Source organism: Salmo salar, chromosome ssa10 (genome assembly GCF_905237065.1).
Source record: "Salmo salar chromosome ssa10, Ssal_v3.1, whole genome shotgun sequence".
NCBI classification, from domain to species: domain Eukaryota; kingdom Metazoa; phylum Chordata; class Actinopteri; order Salmoniformes; family Salmonidae; genus Salmo; species Salmo salar.
In genome coordinates this window covers 61,853,909-61,868,953 of record NC_059451.1, presented here as the reverse complement: position 1 = coordinate 61,868,953, position 15,045 = coordinate 61,853,909, and the positions used below count along the sequence as shown (strand labels likewise).

Here is a 15,045-nt window from a genome sequence, read left to right as displayed (position 1 = left end):
TGTAGAGTCATGTCTAAATGTAAAACTAACAATGACGAAATAATCCATATCTCCTGGGAATGCTATGAAGTCCAAAAGTTATGGGCGGAGCTAGAAAGTTGGCTGTCAGAAGTATTACAATGTAAATGTACTAATAATTTGACTGTCTACATATTTCAAGACATCGTATATGAGGGTGCAGTTAGATACCTGATGGGTTGGACAATACTTTTCTCATCAATCATCTTGAAAAAATGTATACTTAAATACTGGAAATCAACCAATCCTCCATTGTTAACACAATGGAAAGGTCAAATGCTTTATTATCTAAATGTTGAAAGTTTGCGGGTGATGGAGAGAAACAAAATGATGCAGTTTGAGGCCATGTGGCAGAGAGTGATGCAGGTGCTGGTGATGGGGGTGTGAGCAGGTGGGTCTGGGCAGGGTAATGTTGTTGATGTTTGTGTTTGTTTGTATACTGTTGTTTGTTTGTGTATGTTTTGTATTGTAAAAAATATATGCAGTAGATACCGCCCCCTAGGTAGATGGGGCGTTCCCAAAACCTTGGGCTAGTTATAAAAACTGTGAATGAACAACACACCAAGTAGCTAGTAGCAAGCAAGTCTGTGACCTCAGAACTTCTCTAGAAGAATCAATCAAGTTGCAGAAACATCTCAAGGATGATGAACGGAAACAGGATGCACCTGAATTCAATTTCTTGTCTCATAGAATACTTAGGTATTTCTGTTTTTCATTTTTAATACATTTGCAAACATTTCTAAAAACCTGTTTTCGCTTTATCATGTTTGGTTATTGTGTGTAGATTGATGAGGTAAAAAAGACATTTAATTGATTTTAGAATAAGGCTGTAACTTAACAAAATGTGAAAAAAGTCAAGGAGTCTGAATACTTTCCCTGTACATTCGCTATGAATGCAGGAGTTTGTGGTAAACTATGAGCAGACGAATAGACTGGAAGTAGGAACTTTCGGATTCTAACAGTGAAATTGAAAGACACCCGTTTGAGATCGCTGTGAGGAGTTTTTTAAAAAATATTTATGACTAAAACGTAATGTTGTTAACATTAGATATGATTATCTAAGTGGCAGAGCCATCGTGAAATTCTCCTTTAACTCTAATTTGTTTGAGGGGTACCGTACTACTCTGGCTGACCCTCTAAAACAACACATTTCACTGTACCTATTTAGTGTGTGACAAACAATTTGGAATAGAGCTCACCCACTGGCTCATATGCATCAACCTATATGGCACTTTGCTGGCTAATATGCCTGCAAGGAGCTTTGCACATGAAACAGCCTACAATGCAGCATCCTGCCTTATCAGCCGATGAGGCTTCTATTGAATACCCCAAACAGAGTAGGCCTACTGATGCAGAAAAATATAAGCTTTAAGTGCTGGCTACTCTTCTTCCATGGCTTAATCCAATGAAAGATGGCCACAAGTGTTTCCCTAAAAGCTTTCAGGGTTTAAACATATTTTATTCTAGCTTAATAAATTGGTAGTGACAGAATTAGATTATTTCCCAAACAAAGTAAATGTTTTGTCCCCTCGACTATAGCAAGTTGTAGTTCAGCATCTGAATGTCAAAGAAACAAAACAATGATATCCCCATATGCATCAGAGTCACATCTTTCCCAGGGAGTTTTTAAATCAAATCAAATATTATTTCTCACATGCGCCGAATACATGAGTTGTAGACCTTACAGTGAAATCCTTACTTACAAGCCCTTAACCAACAATGTAGTGAAAAAAAAATAGTAGTAAGAAATAAAATTAACAAATAATTAAAGAGCAGCAGTAAAATAACAATAGCGAGGCTATATACAGGGGGTACCGGTACAGAGTCAATGTGCAGGGGCACCGGTTAGTCAAGATAATAGGGGTAATATGTACATTACCGTTCAAAAGTTTGGGGTCACTTAGAAATGTCCTTGTTTTTGAAAGAAAAGCAAAAAATGTTGTCCATTAAAATAATATCAAATTGATCAGAAATACAGTGTAGACATTGTTAATGTTGTAAATGACTATTGTAGCTGGAAGTGGCAGATTTTTTTATGGAATATCTACTTAGGCATACAGAGGCCCATTATCAGCAACCATCACTCCTGTGTTCCAATGGCACGTTGTGTTAGCTAATCCAAGTTTATCATTTTAAAAGGCCAGTTGATCATTAGAAAACCCTTTTGCAATTATGTTAAAACTGTTGTTCTGACTAAAGAACCAATAAAACTGACAAGTTGAGTATCTGGAGCATCAGCATTTGTGGGTTCGATTACAGGCTCAAAATGGCTAGAAACAAAGACCTTTCTTCTGAAACTCGTCAGTCTATTCTTGTTCTGAGAAATGAAGGCTAATCCACGTGAGAAATTGCCAAGAAACTGAAGATCTCGTACAATACTTTGTACTACTCCCTTCACAGAACAGCGCAAACTGTCTCTAACCAGAATAGAAAGAGGAGTGGGAGGCCACGGTGCACAACTGAGCAAGAGAACAAGTACATTAGAGTGTCTAGTTTGAGAAACAGGCGCCTCACAAGTCCACACCTGGCAGCTTCATTTAAATAGTACCCGCAAAACACCAGTCTCAACGTCAACAGTGAAGAGGCGACTCTGGGATGCTGGCCTTCTAGGCAAAGTTGCAAAGAAAAAGACGTATCTCAGACTGGCCAAAAAAATAAAAGATTAAGAGGGGCAAAAAAATACAGACACTAGACAGAGGAACTCTGCCTAGAAGGCCAGCATCCCGGAGTCGCCTCTTCACTGTTGACGTTGAGACTGGTGTTTTACGGGTACTATTTAATGAAGCTGCCAGTTATTAAAGTGAATATGCATAGATAAGAGAGTAGCAGCAGCGTAAAAGGGGGGGGAGGGGGTTAATGCAAATAGTCTGGGTAGCCATTTGATTAGATGTTCAGGAGTCTTATGGCTTGGGGGTAAAAGCTTTAGTAGCCTCTTGAACCTAGACTTGACACTCTGGTACTGCTTGCCATGCGGTAGCAGAGAGAACAGTCTATGACTAGGGTGGCTGGAATCTTTGACAATTTTTAGGGCCTTCCTCTGACACCGCCTGGTATAGAGGTCCTGGATGGCAGGAAGCTTGGCCCCAGTGATGTAATGGGCTGTACGCACTACCCTCTGTAGTGCCTTAATAAAAATTAGACCTATGGCATACCCTCTCATACCTACTCAATTCGAGTCTTGGTTTTAACTTAACAGCACTTCACTGACACGGCGGTAGGCTATTTAAAGAGTGCATGGTGGATGGAGGGAATTGACTGACAAATCTATGGATATAGCAGCCTATAGCCTAATTTCATCTGTCAAACAGGTATGCCTAGTTCTTATTTCTTAAATAGGAAGAAATAGGCTCCAACACAAAGCTCTCTTGTTAGTAAAGTCTCATTAAAATGAATACAGTTTAAATTAATTATGCCTACTCAAATTTGCCTACTTTCAGCACCATGAGCTGTCCATTTCCGATTGATTGTGCTGCTGCTTCAAGTTTCAGCACCACAATGTAAATTAGTCGAATCTGGCTTATTCTGAGGTCAATAACTCTGATAAATAAGCTGACATCATGGGTAAGAAACATATTGTTTGTAATCAAATCAATTATAGTAGATGCAAGTTATCAAAGTTGACTGCCCGTCCTCCTCCTCATCTTCACACTCTCCTTTTCAAACTGAACACAACATAGGTTATAGGCTAGGCCATTGTCACAGGCCGGCTCATAGCCTGTGGCAAAAATGAAAGGACATCAACAACCGGTATAGGCCAATTCAAAAAGTTCTTTATTATAAAACAAAACTATTAATTCTAAACAAAGAAAAAGGAATGAGGTGTGGAAATGTCATAATGTAGGGTGTATGTAGGGTGCATGGATGCGTGAATATGTGTGTGTCAACATGACTGAGTGGAAACTAAATAAACCCACAAAGGAACAAACAAAACAGGATCATACCTGGAGGAGCATGGAGAGAGAGAGAGAGAGAGCAAGACAAGCGAGAGAGAGAGAGAGAGAGAGAGAGGTTAGTGGAGCAGTTTTTTAAATGCCCTGAGCCCAGGTGGCTCCAATCACACCAGCTCCAATCACTAACGACCCTCCTCTGCCTGCAGGAGGAACCGCCCCTGCACTGCAGAGGAGGAGACGTGACACCACGCACAAGATTAGACTATGGCCTAATCAAAAATCTAAGGTTTGGATCAGCAAGAGCACAGCCGTTCGAGGCTCAGGGTTGGAATATCCACTGCAGTGTGTAATGCAGCCTAGTTTAATTTACACCTTCCCAGCAGCTAGCTTATATATATATATACACACACACACACACACACAACTTTATTCTCTGCTTCACGAAGCATGCACTTTGTAGCCTTTAGGCTATGGATCATTAGATTGAGACCACACTTAATAGCCTATAATTGTACTTGACATTGTGTGCCGAGCAGAGAATCAGAGATGAGGGGTGGCATCGAGCACACATAGATATATAGCCTAATACTAAAACACTGAGAAATATTGAAATTTCATAAATTACAAATTGCATGACCCTCCCCTGGAATAGATTTAAAAAAAACAAATACTAAACACTCCCTTTAACTGAAATTCAAAAAGTATGACCCACCCCATTTTCCTCCAGGTACCCATTGTGTGCATTTCGATCCATCCCCTAGGCTTCAGCATTCTGGCTCTGTTTGAATATGGCTCGTTGTTCGTTGCATGCGATTGCCTCTGGTCTTGGGGCGGTAAGCAGCCTAAGATACTCTTTCTCGTCAAGCGATGTTCAGGGCTTAAATGCCCCACGAGCTTCTCTCAACCGGCTACGAAAAAGTCACTTCCGCTCGTAACTGTTGCTGCATTCATTTTCTGGTCGGAACTAGGGAACTCGGAAATGTCCGACTTTCTAATAGAACACGTGCCGCGTTCTATCAGTTAGCAGGTTGGAATTTTCGAGTTTCCTAATTCTGAATAGCATGTAAACGCTGCATGTACACCGCCTAGTCGAAACCACGTAGTTATGGCGGCGTGCTGTCCAGTTCCGGATTTGTTTGAAGTATGTGTTGACGGTGTCTAGTTGGGACTTTGGAATATTTCGTCAACAAACTTTAATTTGTCAACGAAACTAAGCAAAGTTAGAATTGTATCGTTTGTATTTTATAAGGACGTTTCCTTTTATACACTTTTCTAGCTTACCAGGGCTAGCTAAACTAGCGACCGAGAACCAGCGAATGCTAGTTGCTACTCGTCTGGATTCATCGCTTTCATTTTTAATGACGGTTTAGCTAGTTTGGCAACTTTTTTAAAGCTTTTTTTTTTTTCATTCAATTTCAATCGAGTGTGGCGAAAGTAGGATTTGAACTGAGCACACGATTGCTATTGGCTGGTGTCTTTACTTGACCTGCAGCTGCAGGTTCTGGAGGGAAGAGGCTGCGGTCCCGACTCAACCGGAGTCTCTCGGGCTGAACCGCTACTTGTGCCTAGAATACTGTTTGAGTGACTGACAAAATGCTGAAGACCCGTCAGTGTTTACTTGGCATTCGCACTTTCCTCGGAGTGACGTCTAGAATATGGGGGTTTATTCTGTACATACTCAGGAAACATTTAAGGACGGTGAGTATTGTAGAACTTAATATGGAATACATTGTCCCTACTATGGGATTTCCCTAATCAATATCACTCGGATGACTGATCATGATAGTTGGATAAACTAATAACACACACTTGGCCCATTTGGACTTGCCAATGCTCTTGAGACGGTCCATCTGAAGCTCACACACACACCAATATATATATTGAAAGGTCTGAAATCTTGGTAATATTTCAAAGACCTCTAGGAAAACTGTCATACAGGTGTAATCCATATCCATAAGGTTTGTCTTGACATGCGCTACTAGAATATCAGTGACCCTGCGATGCATTCCTCACAATGGCCAGCAGAGAAACACTAACACTGAATCCTAACATGTCCTGCTATGACCAATAACTGTGTTATTAGGCAGTAAAAGTGATTTGTAGCCACAGCAACTATCTGACTGTGAGTATACACTTACGCCTCCTGAAATGAGTTCTTTACTTCTTGGTTTTGCTCATGCTAGGAAAGCAGAGAATGCATTGCACAGGAAGAAGCCGTACTCTGACGCCTGTCATGGACAGTGTTTATGACACTGTATGAGCATGGTGATGATTGGACTCGGGACTTTGGATATGGATTAGATGTTTCAGGTGTAACTAAGCAGAGCTGGGAACTCTATACACTCTCTGAAATAGTAAAAAAAAAAAAATACATGAAAATAAGAAAGAGAAGAGCAGTGGATAAACCAAAACATCTGAACCTGACTACACTTTTTACAAAAAGTACAAATGCTGTCTTTCACAAGACCTAAACCAAGTTCTCTCATAAAATATGATTTATAAATTTTCTTCAAATATTTTATTACCAGTTTAGCTGACCGTGTATTACCTAGTAGAAATCCTTGCTGGATAGATGGTTGTATATTCCCTCTCTGTTGACTCACTGTACTGTAACCTAGAGCTTCCCATCTCTTCAGATGGGATAATGGCTCTTCAGCCAAACAACCCATTTGGATGACCTTTCCCTGTTTTATGTAACCACTTGACTAAGTGGGATATTTTCTTCAACCAGCCAACTATAATCAGCGTGGTAAGCCCTATTAGCCACTCACTCCATTGTTCAGCTGATCCTATAACAACTTTTTGCTGCAGAACCGAACCAATCCACTGTAGTAGGAAAAGGAGAAGGCAATAGCTTGCATACTACTGACTTCACACCGTATTCACACAGCATAGTACACTGGACATTCTGTCAATAAAGCGTGGTCACTGAGCAGGTTTTTGTTTTTATCAGCTCAACAGTACAAGCTAAAGTATCCTACTCTATCTGTGTGTGTGCACAAAGGCATCACAAGGCTGCCTGCCTTGAAACGACCCCGTTGCGTTGTATCTGTTTGACAGTCCTTGACAGCTGAGGATGTGTGTACATGTGTGTTAAATATAGCCCCGGTGCAGAGGGCAAATTGAAGTGTGATTCCTGGAGGAGAACCACTGTATAGGTGTCTAATCTATGTTGGGGGAATATTTTGAAGAAATAGAACAGTGCCAAACTGTGTTGGTGTCATTGGAACTTAATTTCACATGTCTGGAACCCGTTGAAATCTTATGTAATTCCAGGTGCATAGTAAAAAAAACTCTATATATGACAACTCCAGCACACTGCTATTGCACTACAATGTATTTAACAAATGCCCTAACCTTATTGTGTTTATAAAAACAACTTTTTGGAATTTGTCATTCTTCAGGTTCTCAATTTTGACAGTTGCTCATCTCTTCCTGTGCAGATAATCCAGTACCAAACAGTGCGTTATGACACATTACCTCTGTCGCCTGTGTTCATAAACAGACTCAGTAAGTATCCTGTTTATTTTCTACAATGCTATAATAATAATATATTTATTTTATATAGAGCTTTTCGTTATACAGATAATCTCAAAGATGCTTAAAAACAAAAGTCGCATCCGGCTGTGATTGGGAGTTCCATAGGGCGGTGCACAATTGGCCCAGCGTTTGGCCAGGGTAGGCCGTCATTGTAAATAAGAATTTGTTCTTAACTGACTTGCCTAGTTAAATAAAGGTGAAATACAAATATTTTTTTATGTAGTTCTTTGGATGAAAAAAGTCAGTAAGACAGGTCCGGATCATCAGGCCAGCCCTTGCAATCCCCAGCTTCTCTGCAGACTCAGTGGGTAGATACTCCTCAAACAACATGTTGCACCCACCTGTGTGAATCCGGCATCCTCTAGATTTCTTATAGGGCGCCAATTATTGGGATAGTCCTCCTTGGAGTGAGAGATCCACTACAACAAGCCTCTGTGATGTCCAAGCCTGTGCTATCTCCAGTTTCAAATAAAATGAAAGATAGTTAGCCTCTGGGCAAAACTAACTCTTGCCGGTCTTATGACACCGTTGAATCGTTATATAAATAATCAAAACTTACTAGGCTAACAAAATCCAAGAAAAAAATCTAATAAAGAAAACACAAACAATAAAATATAAAACATTTTTAGAGGAGCTCTCTGCCTAGTCTACTTCATGGTGCCATGGCAACCACAAACTAATAATGTCTCATAAGAAAGTCAAAGGTCCTTAGCCTGGTCCCAGATCCTTTTGTGCTGTCTTGACAACTCTTAATGTCGCTATCATGATTGGCATGACATTGACAGTAAGAGTTGGCGTGAGGGAACAAACAGATCTGGGACCAGGTTATGAAACTAGGGATTTATGGCTTAGGCAGAAATTGATATATTTCAGGTTACTTGTTTAGTTTTTCTCTCTGGTGTTGAATGTGATTGCGCTCTTGCTCATCAGATGCCGTTAAGAGGAAGATTCTGGTGCTGGACCTTGACGAGACCCTAATTCACTCCCACCATGACGGGGTGATGAGACCCACAGTGAGACCAGGCACTCCCCCAGACTTCATCCTAAAGGTAATGGCCTATACATTTACTGTCTGACTGATTTATTAACATCACCTTGTCAACACACACACCAGACTGACTAATACTCATCGTTCACTCATTAACTCCAGGAATATGTCTCCTAACCTTTCCTGCTCTCTTATTCTCATTCTCCCTCATTATTTATGTATTTCTCTCTCTTGTGAAGGTGGTAATCGACAAACATCCTGTCAGGTTTTTTGTACATAAAAGACCGCATGTGGACTTCTTCTTAGAAGTGGTGAGTGATAGTGCCTTTTGTGTCAACATCCAAATAATTATTCTTATATACTAGTAAACATGGACAGGCTGTATCACAACCGACCGTGATTGGGAGTCTCATAGGGCGGCGCACAATTGGCCCAGCGTCGTCTGGCTTTGGCCGGTGTAGGCCGTCGTTGTAAATAAGAATTTGTTCTTAACCGACTTGCCTGGTTAAATATATATATATTTTTAAATTGAGGATTAATTGTCTATGTAAATGAGTTTAATGTGTTTGTAGGTTTTCAAGAGGCTAAGGAAATTCTAAGTCTTGTGTTTATTCTCTCTACCGTAGCTCTTGGGGATGAGGATAAATGTGTGAAAAGTGCATTGAGCTAGCATCAATTATCAACTGTGGTTGTAGACTACAGTTCATTCATTTGTAATTGATTAATCACTTGTACTTATTTTGAACACATTTTTCTGGTGGTTCTCTTGCCTGTTTGTTTGTGTGCCTGTTTCTTTCTCTCTTAGGTAAGTCAGTGGTATGAGCTGGTGGTTTTCACGGCCAGTATGGAAATCTATGGCTCAGCTGTGTCTGACAAGCTAGACAAGGACAGGGACATCCTGAAACGAAGATACTACAGACAGGTGAACAAACCTACTGACACGTTCACTTCATCTCTGTACAGTTATGCACCCTGCTCAGTCTTAGACTCTAAGGGCTGGTTTCCTGGACACAGGTTAAGCTTAGTCCCAGACTAAGCACTTTCAATTCACTTTTAATTCTGTGTCCAGGGAACTGGCCCTGAATGTCTATTTGTCATTATTTAGAGCAGGGGTGTCAAATAAACGGCCCGCGCCGGATCCGGTCGGCAAGCCCATTCAATCCGACCTGCAGGTGGTTTGAGAAAAAAACCCTCTGTCAATCAACATTGAAATGACTAAAACCAAATCGAAACTGTAGAAATGATAATGGACTTACATTTATAGTCTCTTCACTCTGTCCAGCTTGATAACAGTCATCAGTCAGGGAGCATCAAAAATGTCAAAAGCAATGGATAGAGGACTATGAAGACCGAATGTGGTCCGTGGGGCAACATTTGTTTGACACACCTGATTTAGAGGTTTTTTCTAGAAAGGATGTACAGTTAGACTTATCACTCATTTGCAACATATACAACTCTAGTTTATTCCTCTTTCTTTTCTCTGTCTAGCACTGTACATTGGATCTGGGTAGTTATATTAAAGATCTTTCTGTGGTGCACAACGATCTATCTAGTGTAGTCATCCTGGACAACTCGCCTGGGGCCTACCGCAGCCACCCTGGTAAGCAACTGCTATGATGTTGTTATATTTACTACATCTACAGTGCCTTCAGAAAGTATTCAAACCCCTTGACCTTTTCCACATTGTTGTTACAGCCTGAATTTTAAATAGATTACATTTTGATTTTGTGTCAACGATCTAGACACAGTACCACTTAATCTCAGTGGAATTTAGTTTGTAACATTTTTTACAAATTAAGTAAAAATGAAAAGCTGAAATGTCTTCAGTCAATAACTATTAAACCCCTTTTATGGCAAGCCTAAATAATTACAGGAGTACATATTTGCTTAACAAGTCACATAAGTTGCATGGACACACTCTGTGCAATAATAGTGTTTAACATGATTTTTTAATGCCTACCCCATCTCTGTACCACACACATACAATTATCTGTGAAGTCCCTCAGTCAAGAAGTACATTTAAAGCACAGATTCAACCACAAAGATCAGGGAGGGTTTCCAATGCCTCAATAAGAAGGGCACCTATTGGTAGATGGGTGAAACTAAAAAAATATTGAATATTCCTTTGAGCATGGTGAGGTGATCAATTGCGCTTTGGATGGTGTATCAATACACCCAGTCACTACAAAGATACAGGCGTCCTTCTTAACCCAGTTGCCAGAGAGGAAGGAAACCGCTCAGGGATTTCACCATGAGGCCAATGGTGATTTTAAAACCGAGTTTAATGGCTGTGATTGGGGAAAAGTGAGAATAAATCAAAAAGATGAAATCCAACGTTCCTTAGTGGTCTAGTTACAGTTTTGACTTAAATCGTCTTGAAAATCTATGGCGAGACTTGAAAATGGCTGTCTAGCAATGATTAACAACCAACTTGACAAAGCTTGAATAATTTTAAAAATAATAATGTGCAAATATTGTACAGTCCAAGTAAGCAAAGCTCTTAGAGACTTACCCAAAAACAATCACAGCTGTAATTGCTGCCAAAAGTGATGTTGGACGATTAGGTCTGGCTCACAGTCAGCATTCCAATTCATCCCCAAAAAAGGTGTTCGATAGGGTTGAGGTCAGGGCTCTGTGCAGGCCAGTCAAGTTCTTCCACACCGATCTTGACAAACCATTTCTGTATGGACCTCGCTTTGTGCACAGGGGCATTATCATGCTGAAACAGGAAAGGGCCTTACCCAAACTGTTGCCACGAAGTTGGAAGCACAGAATCTTCTAGAATGTCATTGTGTGCTGTAGTGTTAAGATTTCCCTTCACTGGAACTAAGGGGCCTAGCCCGAACCATGAAAAACAGCCCCAGACCATTATTTCTCTACCAAACTTTACAGTTGGCACTATGTATCTGGGCAGGTAGTGTTCTCCTGTCGGACTGCCAGATGGTGAAGCATGATTCATCACTCCAGAGAACGCGTTTCCACTCCTCCGAGTCTAATGGTGACGAGCTTTACACCAGTCCAGCTGACACTTGGCATTGCACATGGTGATCTTAGTTTGTGTGCGGCTGCTCGGCCATGGAAACCCATTTCATGAAGCTCCTGACGAACAGTTATTGTGCTGACGTTGCTTCCAGAAGCAGTTTGGAACTCTGTAGTGAGTGTTGCAACCAAGGACAGACAATTTTTACACGCTACGCGCTTCTGCACTCAATAGTCCTGTTCTGTGAGCTTGTGTTGCCTACCACTTACAGTTGACCGGGGCAGCTCTAGCAGGGCAGACATTTGACGAACTGACTTGTTGGAAAGGTGGCATCCATCATGGTGCCACGTTGAAAGTCACTGAGCTCTTCGGTGAGGCCATTCTACTGCCAATGTTTGTCTATGAGATTGCATGGCAGTGTGCTCGATTTTATACAACTGTCAGCAACGGATGTGTCTGAAATGGCCAAATCCACTAATTTGAAGGGGTGTCCACATACTTTTGTATATGTATTGTATATTCGTGTTTTATTTTTCATAAATGTAAAAAAAATCCTATCATGTTTCTTTCACTTTGACATAAGTTGACATCCCACTTTGTAACATAACAATGTGTAAAAAGTCAAGGTGTGTGAATAGAAGGCTCTGTACATGTGCTACAACTCACACAGCCAAATATACACTAGATGTATTCCTATCTACCACACTATTACTCCAAACTAAGTTTCAAAAGGGGCTTTTCTTCTGTCATCATGAATCTGTCCTGTCTCCTTATCCGCTTGTCAAACATCTGTGTGTTCACCTCACAGACAATGCAATACCCATCAAATCGTGGTTCAGCGACCCAAGCGACACAGCTCTTCTTAACCTGCTACCCATGCTGGACGCTCTGAGGTATGTCTCAAAGATATTACACCTGTGATGAGCGGCCAAGACTAGTGATACCTCATAACCCGTTAGAATGTTGTTTTTCCATAGTAATGCTCCAGTTTCTCTTCCCTCTTTTTCTTCCTTTTCATCTCAGGTTCACATCAGATGTCCGGTCCGTCCTCAGTCGAAACCTCCATCAGCATCGGCTATGGTGATTCGGCGCTAGCGTCAGCAGCTCCACTTCTTTTTAGATTGCCTTCTCTGCTGGTTGTTGCTCGACCCCCCCTCTGCTCAGCCCACATCTCCCCCAGCCCCGTGGTGTGAGGACAAAGACTGGGGGCCACAAATACCGAGGGGGGAGCTACATATAAGGAAGGAAAACAAAGTGGAGATGGCAAATTTTTTATTTTTCCTGAATGGAAACTCTTGCCTTAAAGTCCTTGGATTCTGGGAGTGCATGTTGAGTGTGTTTGTGTAAACATGTGAGAGGATGCTTGCATTAGTCACTTTTTTGTTGTTGATGAAATATGAAATCTTTTTAACTATTGACTATGGAAATACTGATTATGAGACAATGAAGAAACCAGTCCTTCCTTATTTCAGAAAAATTACTTGAATGTTGTGTAGTTAATACAGAAGTAAGATTTTGACCCTACTTCTCCATCCACAGAGCAAAGTTAAGTTTTCATCAAGCTTTGTATTCATGAGCATGTTTTCTTCCTTGGACTTTTTCAAGCCTGATTTACTCCCATTCTCTTTAAACCATGTACCATGTACACATTATCCCATTTCCTTTAATGTAACTCCAACATCCTGGCCCATTGAAAAATGTAAGCTAAGGCCTTTGGTGGGTTTCTGTCGGTCAGACATCAAATCGACCAGTTTCCAATAAATTGCTTGGCATCATACTATTTTACTGACCATAATTCATGATTGTTGTCTCATGTAGTTATACTGCTTCTATTTTGTGAGCTTTATTTGCTGCATTCCATGGTGAATCTCTGAAACATACATTTCTGAGCAATATTTTTTTTTTAATTGGCTGACATGGATCACACACAGCTGTGTTTGACTCGTGACTATTCTGCATTTATTATTTAATTGATAGACTTTTCCTGTCAGTGGAAATACATTTTCTGACATACAGGTCTTTCATCCAACCTGGAGCAGGACAGAAGGGTTTGAATGGGGCAAGTGTCCAGGGGGTGTTTCCTGAAAAGGGACCCCTTCTCATTTAGTCTTGTGAACTTGTCAAAAACTGTGATATTGACCATGATATTGCAATACGGTGTAATTGCAGACTGTTATTTGGGGCGTTTCTCGATATCAACGCCCATTTGTGCCTGCCATTGGTCAGTTCCCACACTGTCCCAAACATCCATGCAATCGCCATAGACAAACATTGGCAGTAGAATGGCCTTACTGAAGTGCTCAGTTACTTTCAACGTGGCAACGTCATAGGATGCCACCTTTCCAACAAGCGAGTTCGTCAAATGTCTGCCCTATTAGAGGTGCCCCGGTCAACTGTAAGTGCTGTTATTGGGAAGTGAAAATGTCAGCCGCAAAGTGGTAGGCCACACATGCTCACAGAACAGGACCGCCGAGTGCTGAAGCGAGTAGCGTGTAAAAATTGTCTGTCCTCGGTTGCAATACTCACTACCGAGTTCCAAACTGCCTCTGAAAGCAACGTCAGCACAACAAGTTCGTCAGGAGCTTCATGAAATGCGTTTCCATGACCAAGCAGCCGTACACAAGCCTAAGATCACCATGCGCAACGCCAACTGTGAGCCAGGCCTAATCACCCAACATCAGTGCCCGACCTCAATAATGCTTGTCGTGGAAATTACCACCAGGGACACCTGAAGTCAATATTAAATGAATGGGCAGTCCCATTGGTTCTCTTAAATACTGCTTACACAGACAAATTATATGGCACGATTGACATTATTCATCATTTATTCATCATTAATGTTTGGTTAATGCATTTGACTGACCAATACCTTACGAGGCTTCTTCTCTCCAACCTGAAACCTTGAAACTGAGATACCCCTTTCACTTCTCAAAGTAATATTCTAGGCATACTGCCAAATTGCTTATACTGATAGTGAGGATTCCTTCCAGGCACAATCAATCAGTCACTTGCATGAACCCAGTGGAATTGGTTATTAGAAAAGCACAAATATACAATTTTACTTCACATACCCTCCTCTTATCACTCTGATAATTGTTATACAATTTTAAGGTAAGCATTAGATTATAGCTTCTATTAAAAGGAGGTTCTATACTTCTAATAAAGTTAGTGAAATCAACACATAAAAACAGACACTTCATCCTTTCAAACCTTCAAATCCTTTCACTCTGAGTTGTACAATCTAAAATACATACAAGGGATCTGTAGACTCATATTGTTTCTATAGCTTTTACCTGTAAAACCATTGCAGTAGAATTGTTTAACTTAACTCTTGCATCTAGACGTTCCGCTAGCGGAACGCCTCGCCAAATATCCAATGGAAGAACGTGGCGCGAAGTACAAATACCTCAAATTCAATAATTTACATTTTTCAACCATATTACTATTTTACACCATTTGAAAGATAAGACTCTCGTTAATCTAACCACATTGTCCAATTTCAAAAAGGCTTTACAGCGAAAGCAAAACATTAGATTATGTTAGGAGAGTACACAGCCAAAAATAATCACACAGCCATTTTCAAAGCAAGCATATATGTCACAAAAACCCAAAACACAGCTAAATGCAGC

At 40.7% G+C, this 15,045-nt stretch overlaps 1 protein-coding gene across 1 annotated transcript; it reads left to right on the top strand.

Annotated features, from left to right (window-relative positions):
* The first annotated feature begins 4,890 nt into the window (after positions 1 to 4,890).
* On the top strand, positions 4,891 to 13,193 carry LOC106560690 (CTD nuclear envelope phosphatase 1A). Its single transcript, XM_014123812.2, has 8 exons — positions 4,891 to 5,606; positions 7,352 to 7,418; positions 8,379 to 8,497; positions 8,676 to 8,747; positions 9,242 to 9,358; positions 9,925 to 10,036; positions 12,225 to 12,309; positions 12,440 to 13,193. The coding sequence occupies exons 1-8, from the start codon at positions 5,502 to 5,504 to the stop codon at positions 12,498 to 12,500; spliced, it is 738 nt and encodes a 245-aa protein (XP_013979287.1). The 5' UTR covers positions 4,891 to 5,501; the 3' UTR covers positions 12,501 to 13,193.
* Positions 13,194 to 15,045: the final 1,852 nt, after the last annotated feature.